The 23795-nt window shown below is 56.9% G+C and overlaps 1 protein-coding gene across 3 annotated transcripts in view; it reads right to left on the bottom strand.

The window, feature by feature from the left end:
• Positions 1 to 406: 406 nt before the first annotated feature.
• Positions 407 to 23795, bottom strand: part of MAP2K3 (mitogen-activated protein kinase kinase 3) — a 31382-nt gene continuing 7993 nt past the window's right edge. Inside the window, exons 1-12 of one of the 3 annotated variants that reach the window (XM_032263543.1) lie at positions 19472 to 19775; positions 16428 to 16494; positions 15591 to 15639; positions 14166 to 14279; positions 13833 to 13952; positions 12586 to 12702; positions 11636 to 11687; positions 10318 to 10445; positions 9747 to 9824; positions 3021 to 3160; positions 2069 to 2114; positions 407 to 1465 (exon numbers count right to left, since the gene is read on the bottom strand). In XM_032263543.1, coding sequence (XP_032119434.1) covers positions 1382 to 1465; positions 2069 to 2114; positions 3021 to 3160; positions 9747 to 9824; positions 10318 to 10445; positions 11636 to 11687; positions 12586 to 12702; positions 13833 to 13952; positions 14166 to 14279; positions 15591 to 15639; positions 16428 to 16456 — 957 coding nt within the window. In that variant the 5' untranslated portion in view covers positions 16457 to 16494; positions 19472 to 19775 and the 3' untranslated portion in view covers positions 407 to 1381. Of the gene's footprint in view, positions 1466 to 2068; positions 2115 to 3020; positions 3161 to 9746; positions 9825 to 10317; positions 10446 to 11635; positions 11688 to 12585; positions 12703 to 13832; positions 13953 to 14165; positions 14280 to 15590; positions 15640 to 16427; positions 16495 to 19471; positions 19776 to 23795 lie in introns of those variants that run through there. The other 2 variants (XM_032263541.1, XM_032263542.1) reach the window with 2 other exon arrangements.

The raw sequence follows: 23795 nt of genomic DNA, 5'->3' as shown, positions 1-23795 counted from the left end.
TCTTTTTTCCCATCTGTAAATTGGAGGTCATATAACCTCCATGAGGCCGCCGTGTCCAGCTGAGGCACAGTGCCTGAGGTGCTCGCCACTCTGTGCACCTGGCTGTCATCACTGCTCCAGGACAGTGGGATGGGTGGCCGCCACCAGGGGACTGGGCCTGCGTGTTCGCTGCTCTTTCCGGCGTCAGTACAGGGCCTGGTGCCTGGATGGTCACAGGATGTCACCTTGTCACAGCCCTCTGGAGGCCTCTGTGTCCTCAGATGTAGGAGGGCCTGGTGGGTCGGCAGCCCTCCCTCCCCTGAGCACGCCACCCTGGCCCAAGCCCAGAGGCAAGGGTCCCTCAAGGTACCACAACCTTCCCCGAGTAAGAGGGGGGCTCACAGGAGTCATACAGTCTCACACAACCTTTAGTCGTTTTCTTTTTTTAATTAAAACAGCAACCAGGTACCTGCCCCAACCCATCAGGAAAGGACCCAGGATGGGCAGTCCTTTTTTCAAAAAAATATATTTTCTTTTTTTAAAACACCACCAAAGCAAATCCATAGCCCCTGTGGAGCCAGTCCTCAAGGAGAGTGAGCTGGAAGGCTCCCCCTGCACTTCTCTGAGCAGAGACTTGGGCCCCTCCCACTAGATCCCAGCCAGAGCAGAGGCTGAGGCTCTGCCTGCTGGTGCCTTAGGGGATGGGGGAGAAGTGATCAGCTCCAAACCATGCAAGAAAAACAAGCCAAACCCAGAAAGCAAAAGAAAAAAATCAACAGAGGATAAATTAAAAAAAAACGAAAAGGTGAAATGACACCAATAAAGGTGGCGGGCAGGACTGGGTGACCCAGTGTGCCCCGAAGAGGCCCTGTTCACCCGTGCCAGGGGAAGGCCTTGGGCGGCTCATGGCATCTCCCCCATGGGATTCCTGGGGGATTCACATAGCTCATCCCCACTTGTGGACCCCGCACCAAAGCCGGGATAGAGGTGTGACCACCCTGGGCCAAAGTGTGCAAAGTCCATTCAGTCAAGAGAATAAAAAAATATACAACTTGGGTGGCATCCAGGCATCAAGGCACCTGCTGTGCAAGGGGCAGCAGCATCCAAAGGGGCGTCCAGGCCCCGGCAGTCCAGGGTCTCAGCAACTGGAGACAGTCCTCAGAGCAGCAGGGAGAGAAAGGCACTTCGGGGCCGATAAGGGCCTGGCTGGAGGTCCCGGTGGTCTGCTTCTTTGGCACTTGGGACAAATGGCTGGTTGCAGAGCCAAGTGGGAGCAGCCCTCTCGGTTCCTCCTGGATGCCCTGGGCCGGGATGGCAGTAGCTTATGGTGCGGGTGAGCACTGCCCCTGCAGATGGGGCCGTGGGGCTCGGGAGGGCCAGAGTGGGGTCCAAGGCCCAGGCCCTATGAGTCTTCGCCCAGGATCTCCTTCACGAAGGCAGCAATGTCCGTCTTCTTGGTTTTGTGCAAAGTGAAGAAGGGGTGCACCTGGGGGTGACAGAAGGCACACTCACCATGGAGGGGGAGTGGGAGGGGGAGGTGCCCACTCCTCCCTAACCAGCCCCAGCCCAAGTGTTCCTCCTGCCTGGCAAAAGCCTACTCATCCTTCCAGGACCTCCACCCCCAGGAGGTCCCCCATGACTGTCACAGATGGTGTTCGTGGCTCCTCCTCAGCTCTCTTGTGATCACTCTCCAGCCACACTAACCTCCCTTTCCCCCACACATCAGGCCTCTGCCCATGCTGGACCTTCTGCTTGGGACAGCCTCTCCATCAGCAGATAACCCTTATTCATCCTTCCAGGCTCAGTTCAAATGGTACCTCCTCCATGAAGCCTTCCCTGATGCCACCCTTGGCCCCTCTGCCCCATTCTGTCACACACTGCCTGTGCACCCTTCCCAGAGCCTGGTGTGAAGGAAGGAGGGAGGAGGAAGCCAGGTATGCAGAAGCAAACAAATGAATGAGCACCTAAAGGAGTCAACGTGGGGCCAGAGGAGCTGCCCATCTGTGTGCAGGACGCAGCCCTCTCCTGAGCCCACCCAGCCACCAGCCAGCCCTGAAGAGCAGGGCAGGCACCTCCCGCCCACACTCACCATCAGCTCCAGGTAGCTCATCCGCTCTGCGGGGTTCTTCCTCAGGCTAGGAGAGAACAGTGCATAGCCAGGCTGGCAAGGAGGAAGGAAGCCCAGCCCCCAAAGGCCAGCCAAGCCACCCCAGGATTGCCCCAGGCCTGGGGGACACGTGCGCCCAGGGAAGAAGGGACAGGACCATCCAGGGTTTCTCCCAGTGTGGAGGGGCATTCACAGGGGCAAACTAGAGGCTTGCAGCAAGTTTCTCTGACTCTTGGGGTCCTGGTTTTCTTGTCTCCTTAGTGACCCAGGAATTTCCATATCAACACCAAAACAGGACTCTCCAATGCTCTGCCTCACAATCATATGCTTGGTATCCTCAATCAGGAGAGAAAACTCCTTAGCATGGGTCCTGGGAGAGGTCAGTCCCCAATTAAAGGGGCCAGACTGCCCAGGGACTCTGCTGGGCTCCTCTGTTGCTGATGACAGTCAACAACAAGCACCGGGACCCTGGGTGTGAGCCACGGTACCCAGCCGCTTCTTCCTTACCAAGTTCTTGCTCTATTTAATGACGGTCAGAGCGGTTGGTCTGTATGACTTTGCCCTTTTCCTTATTCCCTCTGTAATCTCAAACATGATTTTTATAAGGCTCCCGTGGGGCATCCTTTAATTCGGTTCAAAAGTTCTAGATATCAATAAAAGCAAACTTGTTTTCTGTGTTCAAATCTTCCATATACTTTTTTCTCTTTTTCAGCCTATCTGATCTGTCACTTCTGGAAGAACTGCATTAAAACCTCCCACCAGGACCATAGTTCTGTCCAACGCTCCTCACGCTCCAGCTGTTTCTGCCTTACATAGTTTGATGCCGTGTTATCTGGGGGGTTATCTGCTAAAGGAAAAAGGAACAGGGCCCAGGAAGATGCTGGGATCGGGCCAGGGAGGGCACCAATAGGTGCTCAGCACACCCCGTACTCACCACTGCGCAGTGAAGTCCACAAACTCGGGGGAGAAACGGTCAGCTGGGAGCTGGGGGGACGGCTCCTCCACCACCTGCTTCAGTTGCTGAAACGGGGTCCCCCAGGACTCGTAAGGGAATCGTAGGATGGCCATCTCAATCTGCAGCAGGGACAGGGGTGTCAGAGGCCCTGGACCCAGATACACCCACATTCTGCACCCAGGAGCCAGGGTTGGGGGCTCTCGCCCACCCTGGCACCAGAGTGAGGCCTCAAGTCTGCACAGCTGATCTCCCTACCACATCCCAGCAGAGCAAAGGTGAAAGCCAGGGATGGCAACTCTTAGCTCCCCCGACCCAGCCAGCAGGATCCAGTTCAGAAAGCAGATCCAGCGCATGCCAGGACTGGTGAGACCATCGTTGGGTTTTCAAACAACCTGAATTCTGAAGATTTTACAAAATGATGCAGGTTCCAGCTGCTCTGGAAAAATCTGAGGAGCTGGTAACCTCGGGCTGCAGCAGGTGGGCAGGTCCCAGTGGTCACAGCCACTCCCCTCCCTAACATCTGGACATCTTGGACTTCAGCATCTGCCAACATTTATTTGGGCTGCTGTTTTCACAGAGAAAGCACACGAGAAGTGACACACACACACACACACACACACACACACACACGGCTCTCCCCAAGGCCGTGGACAGAGTGTGAGACCACGAGGCTGCTTCGCCTCTGCACCCACAGGCTGGCGGGGAGCCGGAGCCTGCAGCCTCATGTTCCGCAGGGCCCTGGCACTGTTTCCCGCCTAGACAGGGGGCCTGTGTGGCCATATGTGCCCTGCTGGAACCGGACTTCCTGTGGGTAACATCAAGCTGATGGGTCTCTGTACTCACTCCAAACTCCGAGCCCTGTGCCCTGCCTGTGGTCAGCAGGAAGTCATCATGGAAGGGACGGGCGAGCTAGCGTACAACCAACTCTGGGCTCCGACCATGATGACTGGATGGAAAAAACAAGTCATGTCAGTCCTGGCCCCGGCCTGGGAGAACAGAGAATTCTGAGGCTCCAGCATGAGGCCCCTTGCTGACGGTCATCATCCCAAGATGGACGGAGAAGACCTCAGCACAAACACCTCGCACTGGCAACTGGAGCCTGGACAGGACCCTAAGGACTGTGCTGAGAATATGCCTCCCATCAGGCTAGAGGCCCTTTCCAGCCCAGACACACACACATGCACGGCCCACTGCGCATGTGTGTATGTGTGCACGCGTGTTCAAGGGACAAAACCGTACCAATTCAGGGAGCTTTTCTCTTAAAACTTTCAGTGACTCTAATCCGTAGAACAAGGAGCCCATAGGAGCTAGAGGAGAAGGACCCACAGCCATGACAGTTTCTTAACTGGAAAAGCAGAAGTGTCCAAACCCTCAGCCTCGTACTCCTTTCATTTTTCTACAGAGCTAAAAAAATGAAAAACAACAAAAAAAGCCTCCGGGCACAAAGATGTGCCATATGGTGTCATCTGCCAGGAGATGTTTAGAAGCAGCCTGAATGTCCAGCGCCAGGGGCCGGCCCCACCATGGGACTGAGATCCAGCCAGGACTGCAGACGCACCCCTGTGACTCCCCAGCGACAACGCTTAAGGGCCAGCGCTGGGTCAGCACTCACTCCCGCCCTGGCACGACCCCTCCCTGTTCTGGGTGATTGGCACTGGCGTCCTGAGGCTTGTGCAGCGAGGGGGAAAAAGCCAACACCAAGAGGGCTCTGGGGCCCTTGCGGGATCGGGGGAGGCCGAGACCGGGACCCCGCCCAGGAGACTCTCCCGACTGTTTCACCAGCCACTCCCCCAGGATGGCGGAGAGTTTCAAAAGGAAGGAAAACATCAGGAACAAGGGAAACACCCCACATCAGCCGACAGGGTGAGTGCAGGGCCGATGGTTATGGAGTCTTTGGAAGGGATATATACACGGGTCTATTATAATTTAGAGAAACATGAACAATATGTAATGCTACAAAATAAAATATGTTTTTTAAAAAGAGGCATTACATATTGTCCATATTTCTCTAAATTATAATAAAATATATTTTTATTATATATAATAAAATAAAAATACGGTATTTATGCTATAGCGCACAATGTTGGCATTGAAACGGGGTAAGAGGTGTCTCTAGGCAGAATAACTACAGTCATTTTCCCCTTACTTTGCCTTTGTATTTTTATGTTAGCTTTCCACTACTTTGGTAACTTGTGGCAGAAAAACCTAACGCGTGCCTAAAGTGGCCGCCTCCGCCTCTCCCTGGGTGCACCTGCCGATCCTCCATCAAGCTGGAAACATTCCCTGCCCTTGAACCTGGGCTGGCCTGTGACTGGCTGACTGACACAATAAGGCAGAAGCAATGTTGTGCCAGTTCCAGGCCGAGCGCTTCAGAGGACATTCCTTCTGGATGCCCGCCACCATGAAAGGACTCCAAGTATGCTGACACTGCCACGCCCTGAAGCCCACGGAGCAGGCCAGTGTGAGTAAGTGGCATGGAGAGGCCACGCAGAGAAGGCCCAGGATTGTGAGGCCGTCTTGGGCCTTCCAGCCCAGCCCACCCAGTGCCAGGTACAGCAGAAGAGCCATCCAGCTGAGCCTAGCCACAACGGCTGAAACATGAGAAATCAGAAACTGCTGTTGGTTTGGGTCACTAGGTTCTGCGGTGGTTTGCTATGTAACACTTGATAACCGAAATAGGCACTTAGCACATACTTGCCCAAGTTCCACCAGCCACATCAGAAGGTCACTAGCCATGTTGGACCCAACAGGGTTGATGGACAGACAGGTAGAAGGGAGACAGGGAGGTGGGGAAGGTACATAAGTGTGTGTGTATGTGTGAGGTGGTCATTAGTGGGGACTCTAATTTCCAACCAGTTCTGTGCAGTCTAAATACAGCAAGAACTTGTCCTTTTCAGCTAACTTAGAACTTGGAAAACTGTTATATTCAAAGAATATTCCTCTCCACCTAAAAAAAAAAAAAAAAGTTTAATTGAAAAATTACATGTCACCAGGCCGGTGCAGTGGCTCACACCTGTAACCCCAGCACTTTGGGAGGCCGAGGGGGACGCATCACTTGAGGCCAGGAGTTTGAGTCCAGCCTGACCAACATAGAGAAACCTTGTCTCTAGTAAAAATACAAAATTACCTGGGCAAGGTGGCGCATGCCTGTAATCCCAGCTACTCGGGAGGCTGAAGCAGGAGAATCGCTTGAACCCAGGAGGCAGAGGTTGCAGTGCGGCGAGATAGCACCATTGCACTCCATCCTGGGCAACAAGAACGAAACTCTGTCTCAAAAAAAAAAAAGAAAAATTGGGCGGGCGCGGTAGCAAAGAAAATTGAACGCATTGCCCAGTCCCACCTCTCTGACAAAATTATTTCAACTTTGAGTCTTTCCTAGTCACTGTCTGCAGATACACTGTTTATAAAGTCACAGCCACAGGCTGGGCACAGTGGCTCAAGGCCAGGCCTGGTGGCTCACGCCTGTAATCCCAACACTTTGGGATGCCAAGCCAAGTGGATCACCTGAGGTCAAGAGTTTCGAGACCAGCCTGGCCAACACAACGAAACCCTGGGTCTACTGAAAATACAAAATTAGCCAGGCATGATGGCCAGCGCCTGTAATCCCAGTTACTCAGGAAAATCGCTTGAACTTGGAAGGTAGAGGTTGCAATGAGCTGAGATCATGCCACTGTACTCAGCCTGGTCAACAGAGTGAGACGTCTCAAAATATGAAAACGTATGAAAAAAGGCCCTATGTGGTGGCTCACACTTATAATCCTAGCACTTTGGGAGGCTGAGGCAGGTGGATCACCTAAGGTCAGGACTTTGAGACCATCCTGGCCAACACGGCGAAACCCCGTCTCTTCTTAAAAAAAAAAAAAATTAACTGGATGTGGTGGCTCACACCTATAATTCCAGCCATTGGGGTGGCTGAGGCAGAAGAATCATTTGAACCCAGGAGGCAGAGGCTGCAGCGAGCTGAGATGGTGCCATTGCACTCCAGCCTGGACGACAGAGTGAGAATCCGTCTCAAAAAAAAAAAAAAAAAACAATTAGTCAGGCATAGTGGCACAAGCCTGTAATCTCAGTCACTCAGGAGGCTGAGGTAGGAAAATCACTTGAACCCAGGAGGCAGAGGTTGCAGTGAGCTGAGATCACGCCACTGCATTCCAGCCTGGATGACAAGAGTGAGAATCCGTCTCAAAAAAATAAAAAGTACATAAATAAAGTGACAGCCACACGACGGTAACAATGGTAGCAGCAATGTCAGTAAAACCCAAAACACCAGCGTCAACTCTGTACCCACCAGACACCTCTCTGCCCTCGCTCCCAACCCTCCCTCCCTCTCCACTGACCCAGCCACGCAGGTACACAGCGGGCGGGTGCAGCCCCACCTCAGGGCCTTTGCACCTGCACCTGGGTCACTGTGCCCTCAGGTCAGCAGAGTCCCTCCTTGCAGAGGCCTCCGCATCTGCTACAGTCACCTTCCACGTCTCCCCAGAGCCACCCCCACCTGCTCCACTCTTCTCTACCCCTGTGGCAGAAAAAGAAATTTATTTGGTCTTTGTTCCTGGAACAGAGCTCCTAAAACCCTTGGAATTTCCTGAGTGACAGGAGTGGCTTTTCTTATCCACAAGGAGCTTCAGTTTATGTGAATGAGGTGACTCAGGGTGAGATGCCTAGACGGCCTCAGGATGGGGGCTGCTCCCCAGGAAGCCCGGGTGATTAGAGAGGGTAGGAGCTTTCACTCACCCGGCAGCCTCTGAGAGGAGGAGGGGCTGGAGACTGTGGTCTATAAAAACTTGCAGTGGGTGTGATAGCTCAGGCCTATAATCCCAACACAGCGGGAGGCTGAGGCAGGCAGATTGCTTGAGCCCAGGAGTTCAATCAAGACCAGCCTGGGCAACACAGTGAGACCCCTTCTCTACAAAACATTAAAAAACTAGCTGGGTGTGGGGGCACACACCTGTAGTTCCACTCGGGAGACTGAGGTGGGAGGATGGCTGGAGCCTAGGAGTTAGAGGCTGCAGTGAGCCATGATCACACCACTGCATTCCAACCTGAGCGACAGAGTGAGACTCTCTCAAAAAAAACTCTCCATGTGAGGCTGGGCGCAGTGGCTCCTGCCTGTAATCCCAGCACTTTGGGAGGCTGAAGGTGGGCAGATCACTTGAGGTCAGCAGTTCAAGACCAGCTTGGCCAACATGGCAAAACCCCATTTCCACTAAAAATACAAAGATTAGCTGGGCATGGTGATGCCTGTAATCCCAGCTACTCGGGAGGCTGAGGCATAAGAATCACTTCACCTAGGAGGCAGAGGTTATAGTAAGCCAAGATTGTGCCACTGCACTCCAGCCTGGGCGACAAAGTGAGACTCTGTCTCAAAAACAACAAAACTCCATGAGCTTGGGGAACCTGCAGGTTGGCAAGCACAGGGGTGCCAGGAGGGCGGCTGGGCACGGCAGCTCTGCACCCCACACTCACCCCTTTTCCCCCAGGAGTCTCTTCCATCTGGCTGGTCCTGAGATATACCCTTTCTGATAACCCAGTAAACACGAGTAAAGTGTTTTCCTGAGTTTTGTGAGCCATCCTAGGAAATTATCAAACCTTAGGAGAGGGTCTGGGGACCCCCAGTTTGTAGCTGGTCAGTCAGTAGTATGGGAAGCCTGCTACTTCCAACTGGTGTGTGATGTGGGGGCAGTCTGGGGGAACAGGGCCCTCACCTATGGGGTCTGTGCGAACTCCAGGTAGCATGAGACCCAAACAGAACTGCAGGACAGTGGGTGGGTGTCTGGAGAATCTGAGAACGGGTTGCTGGTGTTGGAAAACACCCTACATCTTACTACATCTTACTGATTTTGTCTGACGGCCTCACACCCAACACCAAATAGTCAAAGGGACTGGGGCAAGCAAATGCCCTGGGCCAGGCTTCCCTGGGCAGGAAGGAGCTGATGCCCAGGACACTCTATTGGTCCCAAACCACCCAGCTGGCCAAGGCCACCAGCCTGAGCCCTACCTGCAGATGGCATCATCCTTCCACGCATCTCCTGTACAACTTCTAGGCCCTGGTTGGGGACACACCCCGGTGGACACAGCCCTCCAATCCACTGTCCACATGGGAGCCAGAGTGGGCTCACCCACACCTTGACCTGAGCCCCAGCACGGAAGGCATGGGGGTTCTGCCAGGCAATTCTAGAGGCAACTGCTCTGGGCCCACCCCCACACCTGGACTTCCGCCTCACCTACCCTCACCCTACCCAAGCCAGAGGTGCCTTTGGCCTCCACAGGCCCAGGACTGACAGCCCACCCACGCCTCCTACCACCCCACAGCAATGTACCAGAATGCCACTCACAGCAAAGCTTCTGCTATGAAATATTTTTGAAAAGATTTTTACCATCTTGCTTTTGCAAGATTTACATACCAGCAAATCACATAACTTGGGATTGGTTGTGATTTCTCAACAAGCACCAAGAACTCTGGAGAAGCCGCATGGTCACTGTGTCAGAGTCTCCAGGACTTCATGATGGCTAACCCTGACCCTAGGATGTTCCCTTAAATAAATGGTAATTTCTGATGGCACATTTTCCTCTTAGATTTTGAGGCCAATACTTTTTTCCAGGACCTAAACTATGTGATGAGTTCCCCAAAAGCTCAGGGCCCCAGGCACGGCCCCACCCCACCCCACCCAATCACCAAGGACAGGCCCTGGCCCCACACAGTACCATGGTGATGCCCAGGCTCCAGACGTCGGACTTGACATTGTAGCCCTTCTGGTTCAGCTCCGGGTTGATCCTCTCGGGCTGCAGGAGGGAGCAGTGAGGCGTGAACACCCACCCCAGGCAAGCTCCCGTGGCCAAGCCCTGCCTCCCCATCCCAAAACTGAGTGCTTAGCTTTGCCCACCTGCCCATGTGACAGGGGAGGAAACTGAGGCTAGGAGGGCCTGGGTCATGCTTAGAAGGCTTACTCTTTGCCTTGAGCTGCCCCTACCCAGGAGCAGGCCCCATTAAGGCCCTCCTGACAATGGGGGTGGGGCAGGACCTGCATAGCCCACCAGTCTCCTCCACAGAGGTACATGCGACTTACCACCCAACTGGGGCACTATGAGGGGCAGTTAACTACGGGGTACAGAAGGGCTGCCCCTGTACAGTAAGGCACAGGTAGCCCCACTATGGCAGGAAACAGTGTGGGGAGGCTCTGCCCAGCGGACAGAGGGCACGGCCAGGGTGGCCAATCTGGACAGGTCTCTCCCTGCCCCATCCTCTCCTGAGCCTGGGGACTCGGGGACCACTCACGGCCATGTAGGGCTTGCAGCCGGCATCCATCGTCTTGGCCACAGAGTCCACCAAGTAGCCACTGATGCCAAAGTCGCACATCTTCACGTGGCCCTCCTTGTTGATAAGGACATTGGAGGGCTTCACATCTGCCAGGGTGGGACATGCCTCACTCAGCCACATCTGTGGACCATGACTGGAGGCAGGTGTCATGCTCTGCACAGCTGCACCCCCTCCCTGAACCAAGGCCCCTCCTGTGCCCCCTCCCATACCCTGGTGGGCAGGTTCCACCAAGGTCCCAAGGGTCGGGCCAGGGAACTGAGGCTGCAGGAGGCACCAGGCCAGTTGACAGTTATACTTGGTCCTCAGGGCACAGCCAGGACGTGCCCAGCCCTGCCCAGCTACTGCAGGGATGGCAAGACTCCAGGTGCTTTGCTGGGGGCGCTGTGCCTGCATCCGCCCTCCAGATGCGAGGTCCAGTGAGAGCCTGGTTTGTGTGGGTGCTCCCAAAGGGCAGCAGGGTCAGTTACAGCCTGGGAGACAGGATCTGCAGGCCTGGACCTGGAGTCCCCACAGACCAGCACAGGCGACAGGCCCGGCAGGGATTCTCCACGCAAATGCACACAGGACACTCGCATCCCCGTGCCCTCCATGAGGATGTGTGTGAAGATGGAAATGCACAGAAAAAGGAACAGAAGGTTCCGTGCCAAATGTCAACCACAGTGACCCACGGGCGGGGGCTGGGATGGGCACCCAGTGGTCAATGGAAACTAAGCCTAATTCCTTTTCTGAAAAGCAGTAAGTCTGGAAAAACAGACGTGTGCTCAGCCGCAGAAAGGAACAAACCGGGAGCACAGCAGACAGGCTGGTAACGCTGATGTTCCAGAAAGGGTGAAACCCACCCGCCGCAGGGAAACCAGACTTTCGGCTGCCTTAGGCACATGGGGGTTGGCAGGGAGGGGCCCGAGGGAACGTTCTGGACTGGCTGAGGGGAACGTTCTGGACTGGGTGAGGGAAACGTCCAGGAGCTTGGAGGGAGGTGCTTGTGCGGGTGTGAACGTGATCATGTGCACTCTGCTGGAATTTCACGATTTGTAAACTGTATGTCAGAACAGAACCCAGTCCACCTTGCCCAGGACAGAGGTCAAGCCAGTCCTTGCTCCGAGCACCAGCAAACCTGAGCAGGTGGAAAGCCGCCGGGACCCCATTGGGCATGTCACAACCTATCACCTCTCTGAGCCTCAGCTGCTCATCACGGCAACAGGGAAACGTCCACCCGCCTTGGCCTGGGACCCCTCCCGCTGGCCACACCGTGCCTGGGTGGCTGCAGGACACTGACCTCTGTGGATCACCGACAGCTTGCTGTGCAGATGCTCCAGGGCCCGCACGATCTGGCGGTGAGGTGGGGAGGAGGGAAGAGACAGGGCTTCTGTTATTCCTGGTCACATCGACGACAGAGCACTAAGACCCGGTCCACGTCCGCCTGCCTCCTGCTCCCGCTGCACAGGGTGGCACGTCCTCACCCGGCCTCCTGCCCTGTGCTGGCATTTCCCCAGCATCCCAACAACCCTGGTGCAGACACACTCGGCCTGCTCCCTCCTCTCACCCTCTCGGGCTCACCTCCCAGGGGACATCATCACTGCCTGTCAGGCTCTTCTTGGCAGCCTGCTTCCCTACCCCATCTCCCCTCCCATGGCAGGGCCAGTATTCTAGCAGCTTGGAGCCATCTCCCTTGAGAAGGGTGGGTGGGGCGCCTGAGGCAGGGGTACATTGTAAATGTTTCCAGATGCCCTGAGGATTGAACCAGTGTCACCGGTTCTATTTTCCTTGTTTCTTTGGCCACTGGGATGCTCAAGCCCAGTGTCGCTGCCCTCCCTCAGTGACTTTTTAGACTCAAAAAGCATACATTTTGGATGCTAACCTTTTTTCCCCAACTTAGCTTATACCTCTGTGAGCTGCCCCAGGGCATTTTTACTATGACGCTGTTGTAAATACTGAATTCCTTTTTTAAAAAATGGTCTGGAACTCGAGTCGGACTCAACGGCTCAGACACCCAGATCTGCCAGATCCGTGGGGCTCCTGGAGCCCCACAAGCTGAGGTCTCCTAAGTAGGAAGACTCTGGTCTGGGGCAGAGGAGGAGGGTCTATATAGGGCCGCTGCCCAGGTTCAGGGGGCACACTGATGCCCAGCTCTGCCCAAGACACCAGCATCAGGCAGGCTCTATGTCTGCTGGCAGGGCTGGGCCTCTGCCTATGCACCTGGGACCCCCAGCCCACCGGGCCACTCACAGACACAGCAATCTCCCCGAGGATGTCCTCTGGAATTGTCATGCCTTTCTCCAGCACTTTCCGGTAGAACTTGTCCAGGGATGTGTCCATGAGCTCCATGCAGATCCACACGTCTCCCTGTGGGTGACACCCAGAGCTCAGCCAGGCTGCTGGGCTGCCCTTGTCTGCACCACCTGCATGGCCTGCCCCAGCACCAGCCCCCATCCCCTCCTCGACATGTGCCCACCCACTGAGCCACAGTTCACCAAGCTCCCAGCTCCCCCACCAACTTGCCTCTGCCCACTTCTCCCCACCCTCTCCCCACCTCCCCACTGCCAGGTTCGGGCGCCAGCCTCCTCCATCTGATCCCTAATTCCAGGTGTCTCCAGGGAGGAGGGATTAGCACACAGCCTCGCCGGGTCCCTCCACTGGAGCTTCAGAATGCACCTGCACCAGCTCCATGGCAAGAGCCAGCTGATCCTGGCAGACGGCATCCTGCCTGCAAAGACCTGCTCCCTCTTCCCCAGTGAATGCCTGCAGACCCTCCTGATGAGAAGGTTGGGAGATGCACAGGGCACACCTGCAGGCTGCAGCTAGGAGCTGGCACAGAGGATGCTGAGCTCTTCATGAGTGAAAAGTGAGGCCAGGTGAGGCCGCCCTGACCTTGCCCCGATTGCCTGACTCAGACACCCTGACCTTACCACAGCTCCTTGAGGGCAAGTGAGCAGTATGAGCCCAGCACCGCCCAGGCTCCTGGCCTCCCTGCTCACCCACACTCCCCCGGCTTGGCGGAAGGCAGCTCCATCACCCTTCCAGCCTCAGTCGCTCTCTCAGCACACACCCCATCCTGTCCACAGACCCAAAACCCAGAATCCAGATCGCACACCTCCATGGCCGCTGCCTCCTCGGGCACCCCACGCCCCGTATGCCATGGCGATGCAAATGGTCACACAGGCAGAACGGAGTGCAGCTGAATGCCAGGCCCCAGGCCATATCATTTAACCTCTTTGTTAACTTTAGGAGGCAGCCACAACTACCCGCCTCATCTGACAGATGAGGAAACTGAGGCACCGAACCAGAAAGTAACCTCCAGGAGACAGGGGAGCCTGGTGGCCTGGCAGGGCCGGGGCCCCTGGGAGCTATGCCAGCCCCAGGTGGCTCCCCATGTCCCCAGCACCTGGCACACTGAAGGGACTGAGTGGCAGTGGGTTGCAGGCGACTGATGGGTGGCAGGTGGAGCACCCTGCCGGTGCCGTGCGAGGACGCACCTCTCGGAATAGTGCCCCGTAGAAGGTGACGGTGTAGAAGCAGTCGACCGTTCGCATGTTGATGTCCAGGTCCATGAGCAGCCGCTTCTGCTCCTGTGAGTTCACAGTGGCCCGGATCCGCTGCAGAGAAGGGCTGCTGTTCAGAGGTTGCCGTGGCAAGGCCAACTTCCCACTCATGACAGGAGGGCCAGGAGCTCAGGGGGCTACTGCCCAGCGTGCCCCAAAAAGTCTGGGCTTGGTACTGGTCACTGAGAGGGACAGGCAGGGCCCCATGGCAGAGCTCAGCCCGCCTCCTCCAGGGAGCCCTCTCAGCTGCCTCCAGGCCCTGCTCACCTTCACGGCCATGATGGTGCCGCTCTGGGCATGCCGCACCTTCTCCACCACCCCATAGGCTCCACGCCCCAGTTCTGAGATGGTCACCAAGTCATCAGCCTCCACCTCAAAGTTCTTGGGGGACAGAAAAGAGAGAGTCAGTGGGCACCAAGCTGGGAGCTAGTCCTCACCCCTCACCCAGTGGAGATAGCTGAACAGCGTGAAGAGTACCAGCTGGTTAGATCTGGGCTCAAACCTCGTACCCACCACTCCTTGCTGTGTGACCCTCAGCACATCACTTAACCTCTCTGAGCCTCACATTGCCCTCTATAAAACAGGCACAGTGCCAACACCTCAAGCAGCTGTGGAGTGTGACCAAGACACCATGAAATGCCCCACCAACAGGCAGAGTTCTGGGAGAGAGGTGCCCTGTCCCTCTTTCCCCAACCTCACTCAGCTGGTTGGAATGAGACACTCATTCAACAACTGTTTACCAAGCATCCACAATGTGTTTTGGGCACCAGGGACACAGTGACAACAAAGTCTTGCCCTCACAGAAGTTTCCCTCTGTTGGGAGGGACACAAAAAGAAATAAGCAAATAGATGAACAAGACAGCAGGTGGCGAGGGTCAGGGGTTGCAACAGCCTGGAGGGAGCGTTGGGAAGGACAGGGAGTGCGGTTTCTTTTTTTATTTCGAAACAGGGTCTCACTGTCACCCAGGCTGGAGTGCAGTGGCGCGATCACAGCTCACTGCAACCTCTTGGGCTCACGCGATCCTCCCATCTCAGCCTCTCAAGCAGCTGGGACCAGAGGCATGTGCCACCGCACTGACTAATCTTTTGTATTTTTGTACAGACAGGGTTTCGCCATGTTGCCCAGGCCTGATCTCAAGTTCCTGGGTTCAAATGATCCTCCTGCCTCGGCCTCCCAAAGTGCTGGGATTATAGGTGTGAGCCACTGTACCTAGCCTGGGAGTAGATGGGAGGACCTGGGCATAGCACGGTCCCTGAGCCAGGATTCTCAATGGCTAGTGCCCTTCCAAGGCTTCTGGAGGCATAAAATGCAGGTTTTCCTGCAGGCCTGAGGGGATAATCCTGAGGGGATAATCCAGTGGGTCTGGGGCTGCCCGGGGGCCTGCATGTTCAATACCCACCCCCAGGGCTAGGATGCAGGGGCAGGGCCCTGCTCTCAACTCAGAACACTTCCTGCCAGCTCAGAGCTTGCCAAGCTCCAGTGAGGCCACCGATGGTCCTCATTCTCACCAGGAGGGTCAGGCAGTGGGTGGCCAGGGCCACACAGCCAGCAGCGCTGGACGATGCTCTTCTCCAGAGCCTGACCCTCTCTGACCCCTCAGTCACCTCCGCCCAGAGTGGCCCTGCCGGGTCAGCTCTACCCACTGATTGAGTAAAGTAAGAGGCCCTGCCGGGAAGATGGCTGGCACCTACTCTGTCTCCAATGGTGATGAAGGTCCGGGAGTCCAGGTTCCGGGGGGGCCTGTGGAGAAAGAAGACTCTGTGACCCTCAGAGAGAACCATACCCTTCCCCAGAAGCAGCAGCAGATGGGACAGCGTGGGGACTGGCGTGGGGCGAGGTACATCCTGCCCCAGAGGCACCTCCTCAGACCATCTCCACTCATTGGCTGCTGAGCACTTGCCCCAGAGGTGCCTCCTTGGACCACCTCCTCTTATTCGCTGCTGAGCAGAGTCGCCTCCTTGGACCACCTCCTCTCATTGGCTGCTGAGCACTTGCCCCAGAGGTGCCTCCTGGGACCACTTTCTCTCATTGGCTGCTGAGCACTTGCCCCAGAGGCGCTTCCTCGGACCATCTCCTCTCATTGGCTGCTGAGCACTTCCCCAGAGGCGCCTCCTCGGACCACTTCTCTTACTGGCTGCTGAGCAGAGGCGCCTCCTCAAACCACCTCCTCTCATTGGCTGCTGAGCACTTGCCCCAGGGGTGCCTCCTCGGACCACCTCCTCTCATTGGCTGCTGAGCACCTGTCCCGGAGGCGCCTCCTCGGACCACCTTCCCTCATTGGCTGCTGAGTGTCTACAGTGGGCTGGGCATGGCCCAAAGAGCCTCCAAGATGGAGTAAGGAGTGAGCAAAGTGGAGCAGATGGCTCTGCGGAGTGCCCCGCAGCCATGCATAGCCAGACCCACAGCAGGTGCTGCCCAGAACAGGACAAGGCAAAGCAGCGGGGGCCCCCCTGCTTCTCACCCCTGCCACTGAGCCCCGTTCGGTAAGCCTCTCTAGAGTGAGCCAGGGAGAAACTAGGCAGACTCACGTGGGGTTGGGTGCGGGTGGCTTGGACATGCAGGATATCCTCAGATCCTTCTTCCTCTTGGACTTTCCTAGAATGGAGAGAAGGTGAACCGTCTGGCCTACCACTTGGTCATCAATATCCCTTCACTCCCCTCGGGCTGGGCAAAGATGGGGACAGGAATGACTCAGGCCCTGGCCTACAAGAGTGCCAGCCTCTGCCATCACCCGAGCTGGGAGCCCCCTCTCTCCAAGCCAGAACTTGAGGCCTTCAAAGGGGGAAGGAGGCCCGCCAGCCCTGAACGGAGTACAGAGAGGACAGACCCAGGCCTGGAGGCTGGACTTCAGGGCCTTATCTCAGCCCTGCCCACTGGGCACATCTTGAGTACCTCCCTGGGCCTCAGTTTCCCCATCTGTGAGGTGTCCTCGCTACCCTGGCTAACTAGCCAACAGGGGTGTGGGGTGAGAAGGGCCCAGCAGGGGTCCAGCACCTGCAGCAGCCACTGTCCAGGAGCCTCATGGCTGCAGATAGGGGGACAAGGCTCATACCATGTCCAAGATGAGGAAGGCCAGGCCCTCAGAGAGGGCAGCAGGTGGTGGAGCAGGCCAAGACTCCAGCCCAGGCTGCCCTCCAGTCTAGCTCTGCTGAGCCCTGCTCACCCTGTAGGCTGACTCGTGATGCCCATTTCTCTCCCTCCCCTGAAAAGTGCTGGCTCTCTCCCCTCCCCTGCACCAGGCAGGCCAGAGTCCTGGGGGAGCACCTTCCTCACCCCACTCGTGTCCACATCTCTCAGGCTGGCTGCAGGAGCATGGCTGGGTGCACGGCACTCAGCTGGTACTAATGGAGGGTCAGCATTTCTGGGGCTCCAGGCACAGTGGGGCTGGCATGCAGGTAGTCAGGGCCGCCCTTTGAAGAAGGCACAGCCGCCATTCCACAGGTAGGAGAAACAAGGATCAGAGATGCCAGGAGCCTGCCTGGCCGGGAGTGGAGCGACCTGAACCTAGAACCCTGGCCCCAGGCGCCTGACAGCAGGCTGGATTCTCCAAAGGAGGGAAGGGACTTGCCTGGGTCACCTGGCGCTCTGGCACCAGCAGGCAGCAGGGCTGGGAGTGACACGGCTCCCCAAGACCACCCAGTGCAGACATGCTGGCCACATGTGCGCCTTTGCGGGAGCTTCAGCCCCACTTCCAAGCATGGCCCTGCCACACCTCAGCCCTCACCCGCCACCCCCGCTTGCTTCTGCTGCCTCACCCTGGCCGCTGGCACTGGGGCCTGGAAACTGCCTGGGGCCCTGCTGCCGCCTGAAAAGAACACCCCGGTCTCTGAAGCCACCTCTAAGCCAGGTTCAGACCCAGCCTTGGCCACGGCGCAACACAGCTTTGGGGCCACACCTGAGAACCACACGCCCGGGCCCAGCAGCCAACCCAGCCGGGACGGAGGGTGGGGGGTGCTTCCCGCCACTGGGAAGACAACACCGGAGCAACAGGAAACAGAATAGCCTTGGTGGGGACGGGGCTCCCAGGGTCCATCCTGGGGCAGGTGGGCAGAGTGCAGGGGCCAAGCAGATACCTGCAGCCTTTCCACCAAAGCCGCCCCGGGGACCCCACTGCCAGGCCCCAGAGGCTTCAGAAACAACAGTGTCCACAGACAGAAGCAGCAGCAGCTGCTGCCGCCACATGCACTGGGCACCTGCCTGCTGACCACTCACCCATGACTCAATCGCCTGGTCACCATGCCTGTGTGCGCCTGGTCACTACGCCTGTGTGCGCCTGGTCACCATGCCTGTGTGCGCCTGGTCACTACGCCTGTGTGTGGGCAGATGTACCTCGACAGTGAATGTGTTTTTAATCTCATTTTAAGAAGCCACAACACGCTGACTGTCAGGGACTGCATGGGTCTCCCTGCGAGTCTGTCACAGCCACAGCCACCGGCCACAGGCAGGGTCCTTCTCATCTGTGACTCCAGATGCTCCCACGGCCCTGCAGGGAGGGGCTCCCAACCTCATTTTACTTGGTGAAGAGGCTCAGAGAGGTGAAGCCACTTGCCCCAGGCTGAACAGCAAGTCATGGCTCTGGCCTGGAGTCACTCCTGGGTTTGTTGACTTGGAGACCCCAACAGGCTAGGCCGCGGTTCACAGCACCCCTGACACAAGGAGCCCTCCCTGAGGCAGAAGGATGGGCCCAGGTCTCGTGCTCAACAAGAAATGGCAACCAAGTCTGGAGACCCAGAGGCTCAGCACATTCTAACAGGAAAAACCATGGTATGCAGGGCCAGCAGCTCCTGAGGCCACTCTGTCCTGCCTCTGGGTCAGTGGCTGTCTGAACTTCCTGGGCTCTGGGGCAGCCATGGCATGGTGCCCTCCTCTGCACCTCACGTTCCTCATGTACAAAACAGCTCGAAGAGGAAATGCCACCCGCCTGCCCCACACAGCTTTGCAGGACAAAGTGAGATTGTGTCTGCAAGGTGCTCAGCTCAGGGTTCACCACACAGAAGGGGACCTTTGTGGCCCACAAATGGCCACCATGGATATGACCAGCCTCTCTGCAGAGGTGAAAAAAAACTGTCCTAAGTAATGAGAATTATAGGTAGCTTTTATTCCTGACCAGGCTTTTTGTAACCAGAATAAAAAAAAAAAAAACAAACTTAAAGCCCTGCCCCAGGCATGGTGGCTCACGACTGTAATCCCAGGCCTTTGGGAGGCCAAGGCGGGTGGATCACGAGGTCAGGAGATCAAGACCAGCCTGGCCAACATGGTGAAACCCCCTCTGTATGAATATACATATATGTGTGTGTGTATATATATATATATATATACATATATAGATAGATAGAGAGAGAGAGAGAGACACTTTTTTTGTTGTTTTAACTAAAGCTCTGCACAGAGCCCCCTGGGCCTTGACCTTGCCCCAGCCCCTTGCAGTCCCATCCTTTTCCTGTGGGGTCTGCAGCGCACCCACCCTGCTCTCTCTGCTCTTAGTCCCTCTGGCCCCAGCCTGCCACCCACCTCACACCCTGGGACTTGGGGACGTCGTCTCATGTGCCCCCCTTCACCAGGCCTGTTTCCTCACCTGTCAAGGGCACTTCCACATATGGGCTGGATGGGTAGGGACCACCCTCGTCGCAGGCCTGGGAAGCGCAAGGCCTGGCCTCTGCATCCACCTGCCTGTTGGGGACACCGGGCCTGCATCAGGAGGGCCGCAGGCTCCGCAGGGAAGCCACCCAGCTGTCAGAGGGAGTGGTTGAGGCCGTCATGGAGACAGCCCAGAAACAAGCCTCAGGCTGCCGCAGACGTCAGAGCTGGGCCCAGATGGCCAGGCAGCCCAGGGCTGCCCAGGTGCAGCCGTTGTACCAACCGTCACCACAACAAACAGAGGCTCTCGGCGGCCACTGGCAACCCACGACAAGCCCGCCTGTCCCAGCTCCCAGCACGGAGTGTCCTGGGGTGTCCTCCGTGTATCCCAGCATAGCGTCTCCCAGGCAGGGGTGAGGAAATTGAAACTGACCAGAATTCAGCCACTGACCTGAGGCTACCCACAGGTAAAGAGGAGCACCCCCAGACTAAGACACAACTCCCACTGGCCGTGGCAGCTCTGTCCTATCTCCTCCCACGTACCCCCCGCTAGAGCCCCGACCCTTGAATGAGCCATTCCCTGAATGAGATACCTTCTTTCTCACCGCAGGGCCTTCGTGCATGCCCTTCCCTCTGCCTGAGATGCTCTTCCCTGTGACTCTGTCCTAGCTGATGCATGCTCCTGCCTTTCACCCATTCAGAGAGGCTGCCTGACCGCACAGGCTCCAGTGACTGGCTCTCCCTGTGGCCTGCCAGCTTCTCTGCTGTGGAATCCCATAGGCGGCCGTTCTGCAGTTACCATCTCAGAGAGCCAGTCAGCAGCTCACCTGTGAGCACTCACTCTGGAGCCTCCGCTTGGGCTCAACTGCAACTCTGCCCCTTCCTAGCTGTGTGCCCTCAGACAAGTGGCTTCACTTCTCTGAACATATGTGAAGTAGAGACTACAGCCCACCCTCCCAGGGTTATCAGCACCTTGCCCTAACAGCGCCTGGTGCATGGCGATTAGGTGAGGCCATCTGGACATGCACAGCTCCAGAGATAACACCACCCTCAGCCCCACACCACCCCTGTCCACCCTCTCAGTGACTCCACGAGGGAGTAGGGGAGGTCCACGTGTCTGTTGTACCAAGCACGTGGGAGAAGAGGTGACTTACAGAGGCTACACAGTGAGCGTCTGGTGGGGTGGCCATAAAGGTCAGTCTGTCTGACTGCAGGGCCCCCCATTCTGGCTGTCCCCCCCACCCTGGGCCTGGGGAGACTAGAAACAGACTGAGCTGTGCAGCCCTCTCGGGGTCACCCACAGGGGAAGGGGGATGACCCCTCCTCGAAGCCCCTGCCCCGCCTCCACTCACAAAGGCAGCCCCCACGCCACGCCATGTGCAGGAGCATCACCAGGTTTCCGGTGACAAAAGTAATCCCTGCTCCTAGTTCACTGCCCTCGCCTGACTTCTGGGTGTTCCAGGAGGTCCCTGTTCCACTGTGGAAGTTCTGGGCCCGCCAGGGAAGGAGCCACAGGCACTGGGAGATGTGAGCAGCAGGGGGCGCCACCCTGCCCCAGGCCACCTCTATTCTGCAGGGCTTCTCAGAGGGACAGCAACAAGGCCAACTGCTCCATGGCATGGGGGAAACTGAGGCCCTGAGAAGTGTGCACGGGCTTGTGCATGGGCAGATGTACCTCGGCAGTGAATGTGTGTGGCTGCGACCTGCCAGCCACAGGCCCCTCTCCCCAGGACAGGTGCCATCAGAGGTCCTGAGGTGCTGCAGACACCATTGCCAAGCACTTGTGGGCAGCAAGGGGTGGCCATGCACCTCCAGGCAGGGCCCCTCGTCCTGAGGTCCTGGGGCCCCTGTCCCAGGCTCTGGAGAGGACGCAGGACACAGGGAAGTTTTTCCCATCTACCCAACCGCCTGCTCTATGCCAGGCCTAGACTGCCCCATCCAGCCTCGCATTCGGCTACTGCAGTCCTCACCTTCTCTATCCTCACCTCGCAGGCATGCAGCAGGCTGGCGTGAGGAGGAACGACCAAGGCTCTGCCCGCCACATCCCTGCCCTGCCTCTGTGCAGCTGTGCAAGGCCAGCTGGCCAGAGCCTCACACCCTCCCCCCACTCCACCCCATGGGGCCTTCCTCACCTGCAGAGCACTGAGGACCCCTGGCCTACCTACCTGGCAGCGACCCCTCCCCAGTGATGCTCCGGGCCAGCACGGCTCAGGAGCACCCCTAACATCCAGGGGGAGGCCAGACCCTCAGCCGCACCAGAGCACCCACGGCTGCCCGAGGGTCCTCCTACCCAATGCCCACAGCCCAGCAGAGACAACTTGGCCCGCCTGCACCATAGAACCACCTGTGCTTTGGAGGAAAGGATCTAGGGAAGGGTCAGAGGTGCAGGCCTCACTGAGGAGGGAAGGAGGCAACATGGGAGGACCCTGGGCAGAGTGACCTGGGCACAAGGCATGTGAAAGACAGGGGGGTCACGGCAGGTAGCTGTGGGCATCAGCTGTTGCCTCCCATGGCCAGACCTCAGTGGTCTGGGCCCTCCATGACCCATGGCCATCAAAATGCCCATTCTTCTATACCTAGAAATTCCACATTGAGCAGCTCACCCCCATGCTACAACACCTACTAACATTTAGTGAGCACCTACTATGTGCCTGGCCTCTGCAAATTACTTTCATTACATCTCATTTGATCCTCTTAGCAACCCCTTGAGGCAGGTACTAATGTGATCTCCATGCTACAGATGGGGAAACTGAGGCCGAGGATTTATAGAATCAAAAGGCTGGCACATGGAATCGGCGAGCATTCTGCAGGTCCTCAGCAGGATGCCAGGAGCAGCCTCCCAGGGACAGGAAGAGCCAAGAGCAGAGGGAGGATGGCAGTGAGAAAGAATATGCTGGTCAGATCGGGCACTGTGGCTCACACCTGCAATCCTAGCACTCTGGGAAGCCAAGGCAGGTAGATCACTTGAGGTCAGGAGTTCGAGATCAGCTTGGCCAACATGGTGAAACCCCATCTCTACTTAAAATACAAAAGTAGCTGGGTGTGGTGGCGCATGCCTGTAATCCCACCTTGAGGTCACCACCACTCCTGATCTCAAGTGATCCACCCACCTCGGCCTCCCAAAGTGCTGGGCAACATGACGAAATTCCATCTCTACAAAAACCAAAACAAAACAAAATTTACTGGGTGTGGTGGTGCATGCCTGTAGTCCCAGTTACCTGGGAGGCTGAGGTGGGAGGATCGTCTGAGCCTGGAAGGTCGAGGCTGCAGTGAGCCATGACTATGCCACTGGGCGACAGAATGAGACCCTTTCTCAAAATAAAAAAAAATTTAAAAAAAGGAAAGAAAATGCTGGTTTCTGCACAGAGTATTCCAAGGAGAAGCAAGAGACTGTCTTTTTGTCCCTTTGAGATTCCTGCCCTGTGTGACAAAGGCTACCCAAATGCAGACAATTTAAAGAAAAGAAGAAAAAAAGAGGCTGGTTTGAAGCCAGCCCCAGCGCCCTCCTCTGTCTGGAGGGGCAGCCATACTCACTGAGCTCAGGAGGGCCTCTGCAGCAGGCTGCTCAGACTGGACAGTGCCTCAAAGACTGTCCAGTGCAGACACTGATACCAGGGGCCCCGGGACCCACCCAAGGTGAAGCACCAGGACAGCAGCAAGCAGAGCCACGCCCCGAGCCTGGGCCCCGAGCCTGGGCTCCGCTCCTGCCTTCCCCATAGTCAGCAGGGCAACCACCACAGCGTCAGCCCCATGCAGCCTGGGGGCGAGCTGCACTCCCTCTCCAGGCAAGTCCCGGTTTCCTCCCTTGATGTTCCACGAATGGGTGAAGGGGCCATGACCTCTGGGAGAAGATGAGCAAGGGTCAGGAGTTGTAAAGACAAAGCCAGGCTCCCAGGACAGTCCTTTGTGACCTTGAGCAGGTCACTGTCACACCAGGCCTCAGTTTACTCACTCCTAAGATGGGGGTGATCACAACACACCCAGGTTGCTGGGAAGCCATGAGGACTGAACGAGTCCATGCACACAAAATCCCCGGCACAAAACGGGTCAGATTGGTGGGACCCTGGCCCCAGGCCCCCACACTGTGGTGGGGGGGGCATGCTCAGGCTTCAAAACAGCGTGACAGCGAGGGGACCCACAAGTGATGCTCAGCCCTCCCACAGCATCAGAAGAATGGGGCATTCCTTGCACAAGGCTCGTGGGTTGTGCTCCAAAGGTCCCCATGTGGGGCCGACTGGAGGTCAGCAAGGCCATCCCCGGCCACCTGCACTGTCAACAGGCCTGTGCTGCTGCAGAACAGAAAATGAAACTTCTGAACAAAT

This window comes from Sapajus apella, unplaced genomic scaffold (genome assembly GCF_009761245.1).
Source record: "Sapajus apella isolate SASKATOON/1434 unplaced genomic scaffold, GSC_monkey_1.0 scaffold136, whole genome shotgun sequence".
Lineage (NCBI taxonomy): Eukaryota > Metazoa > Chordata > Mammalia > Primates > Cebidae > Sapajus > Sapajus apella.
Note: the sequence above shows the minus strand (reverse complement) of the source record. Positions and strands in the feature narration are given on the sequence as shown.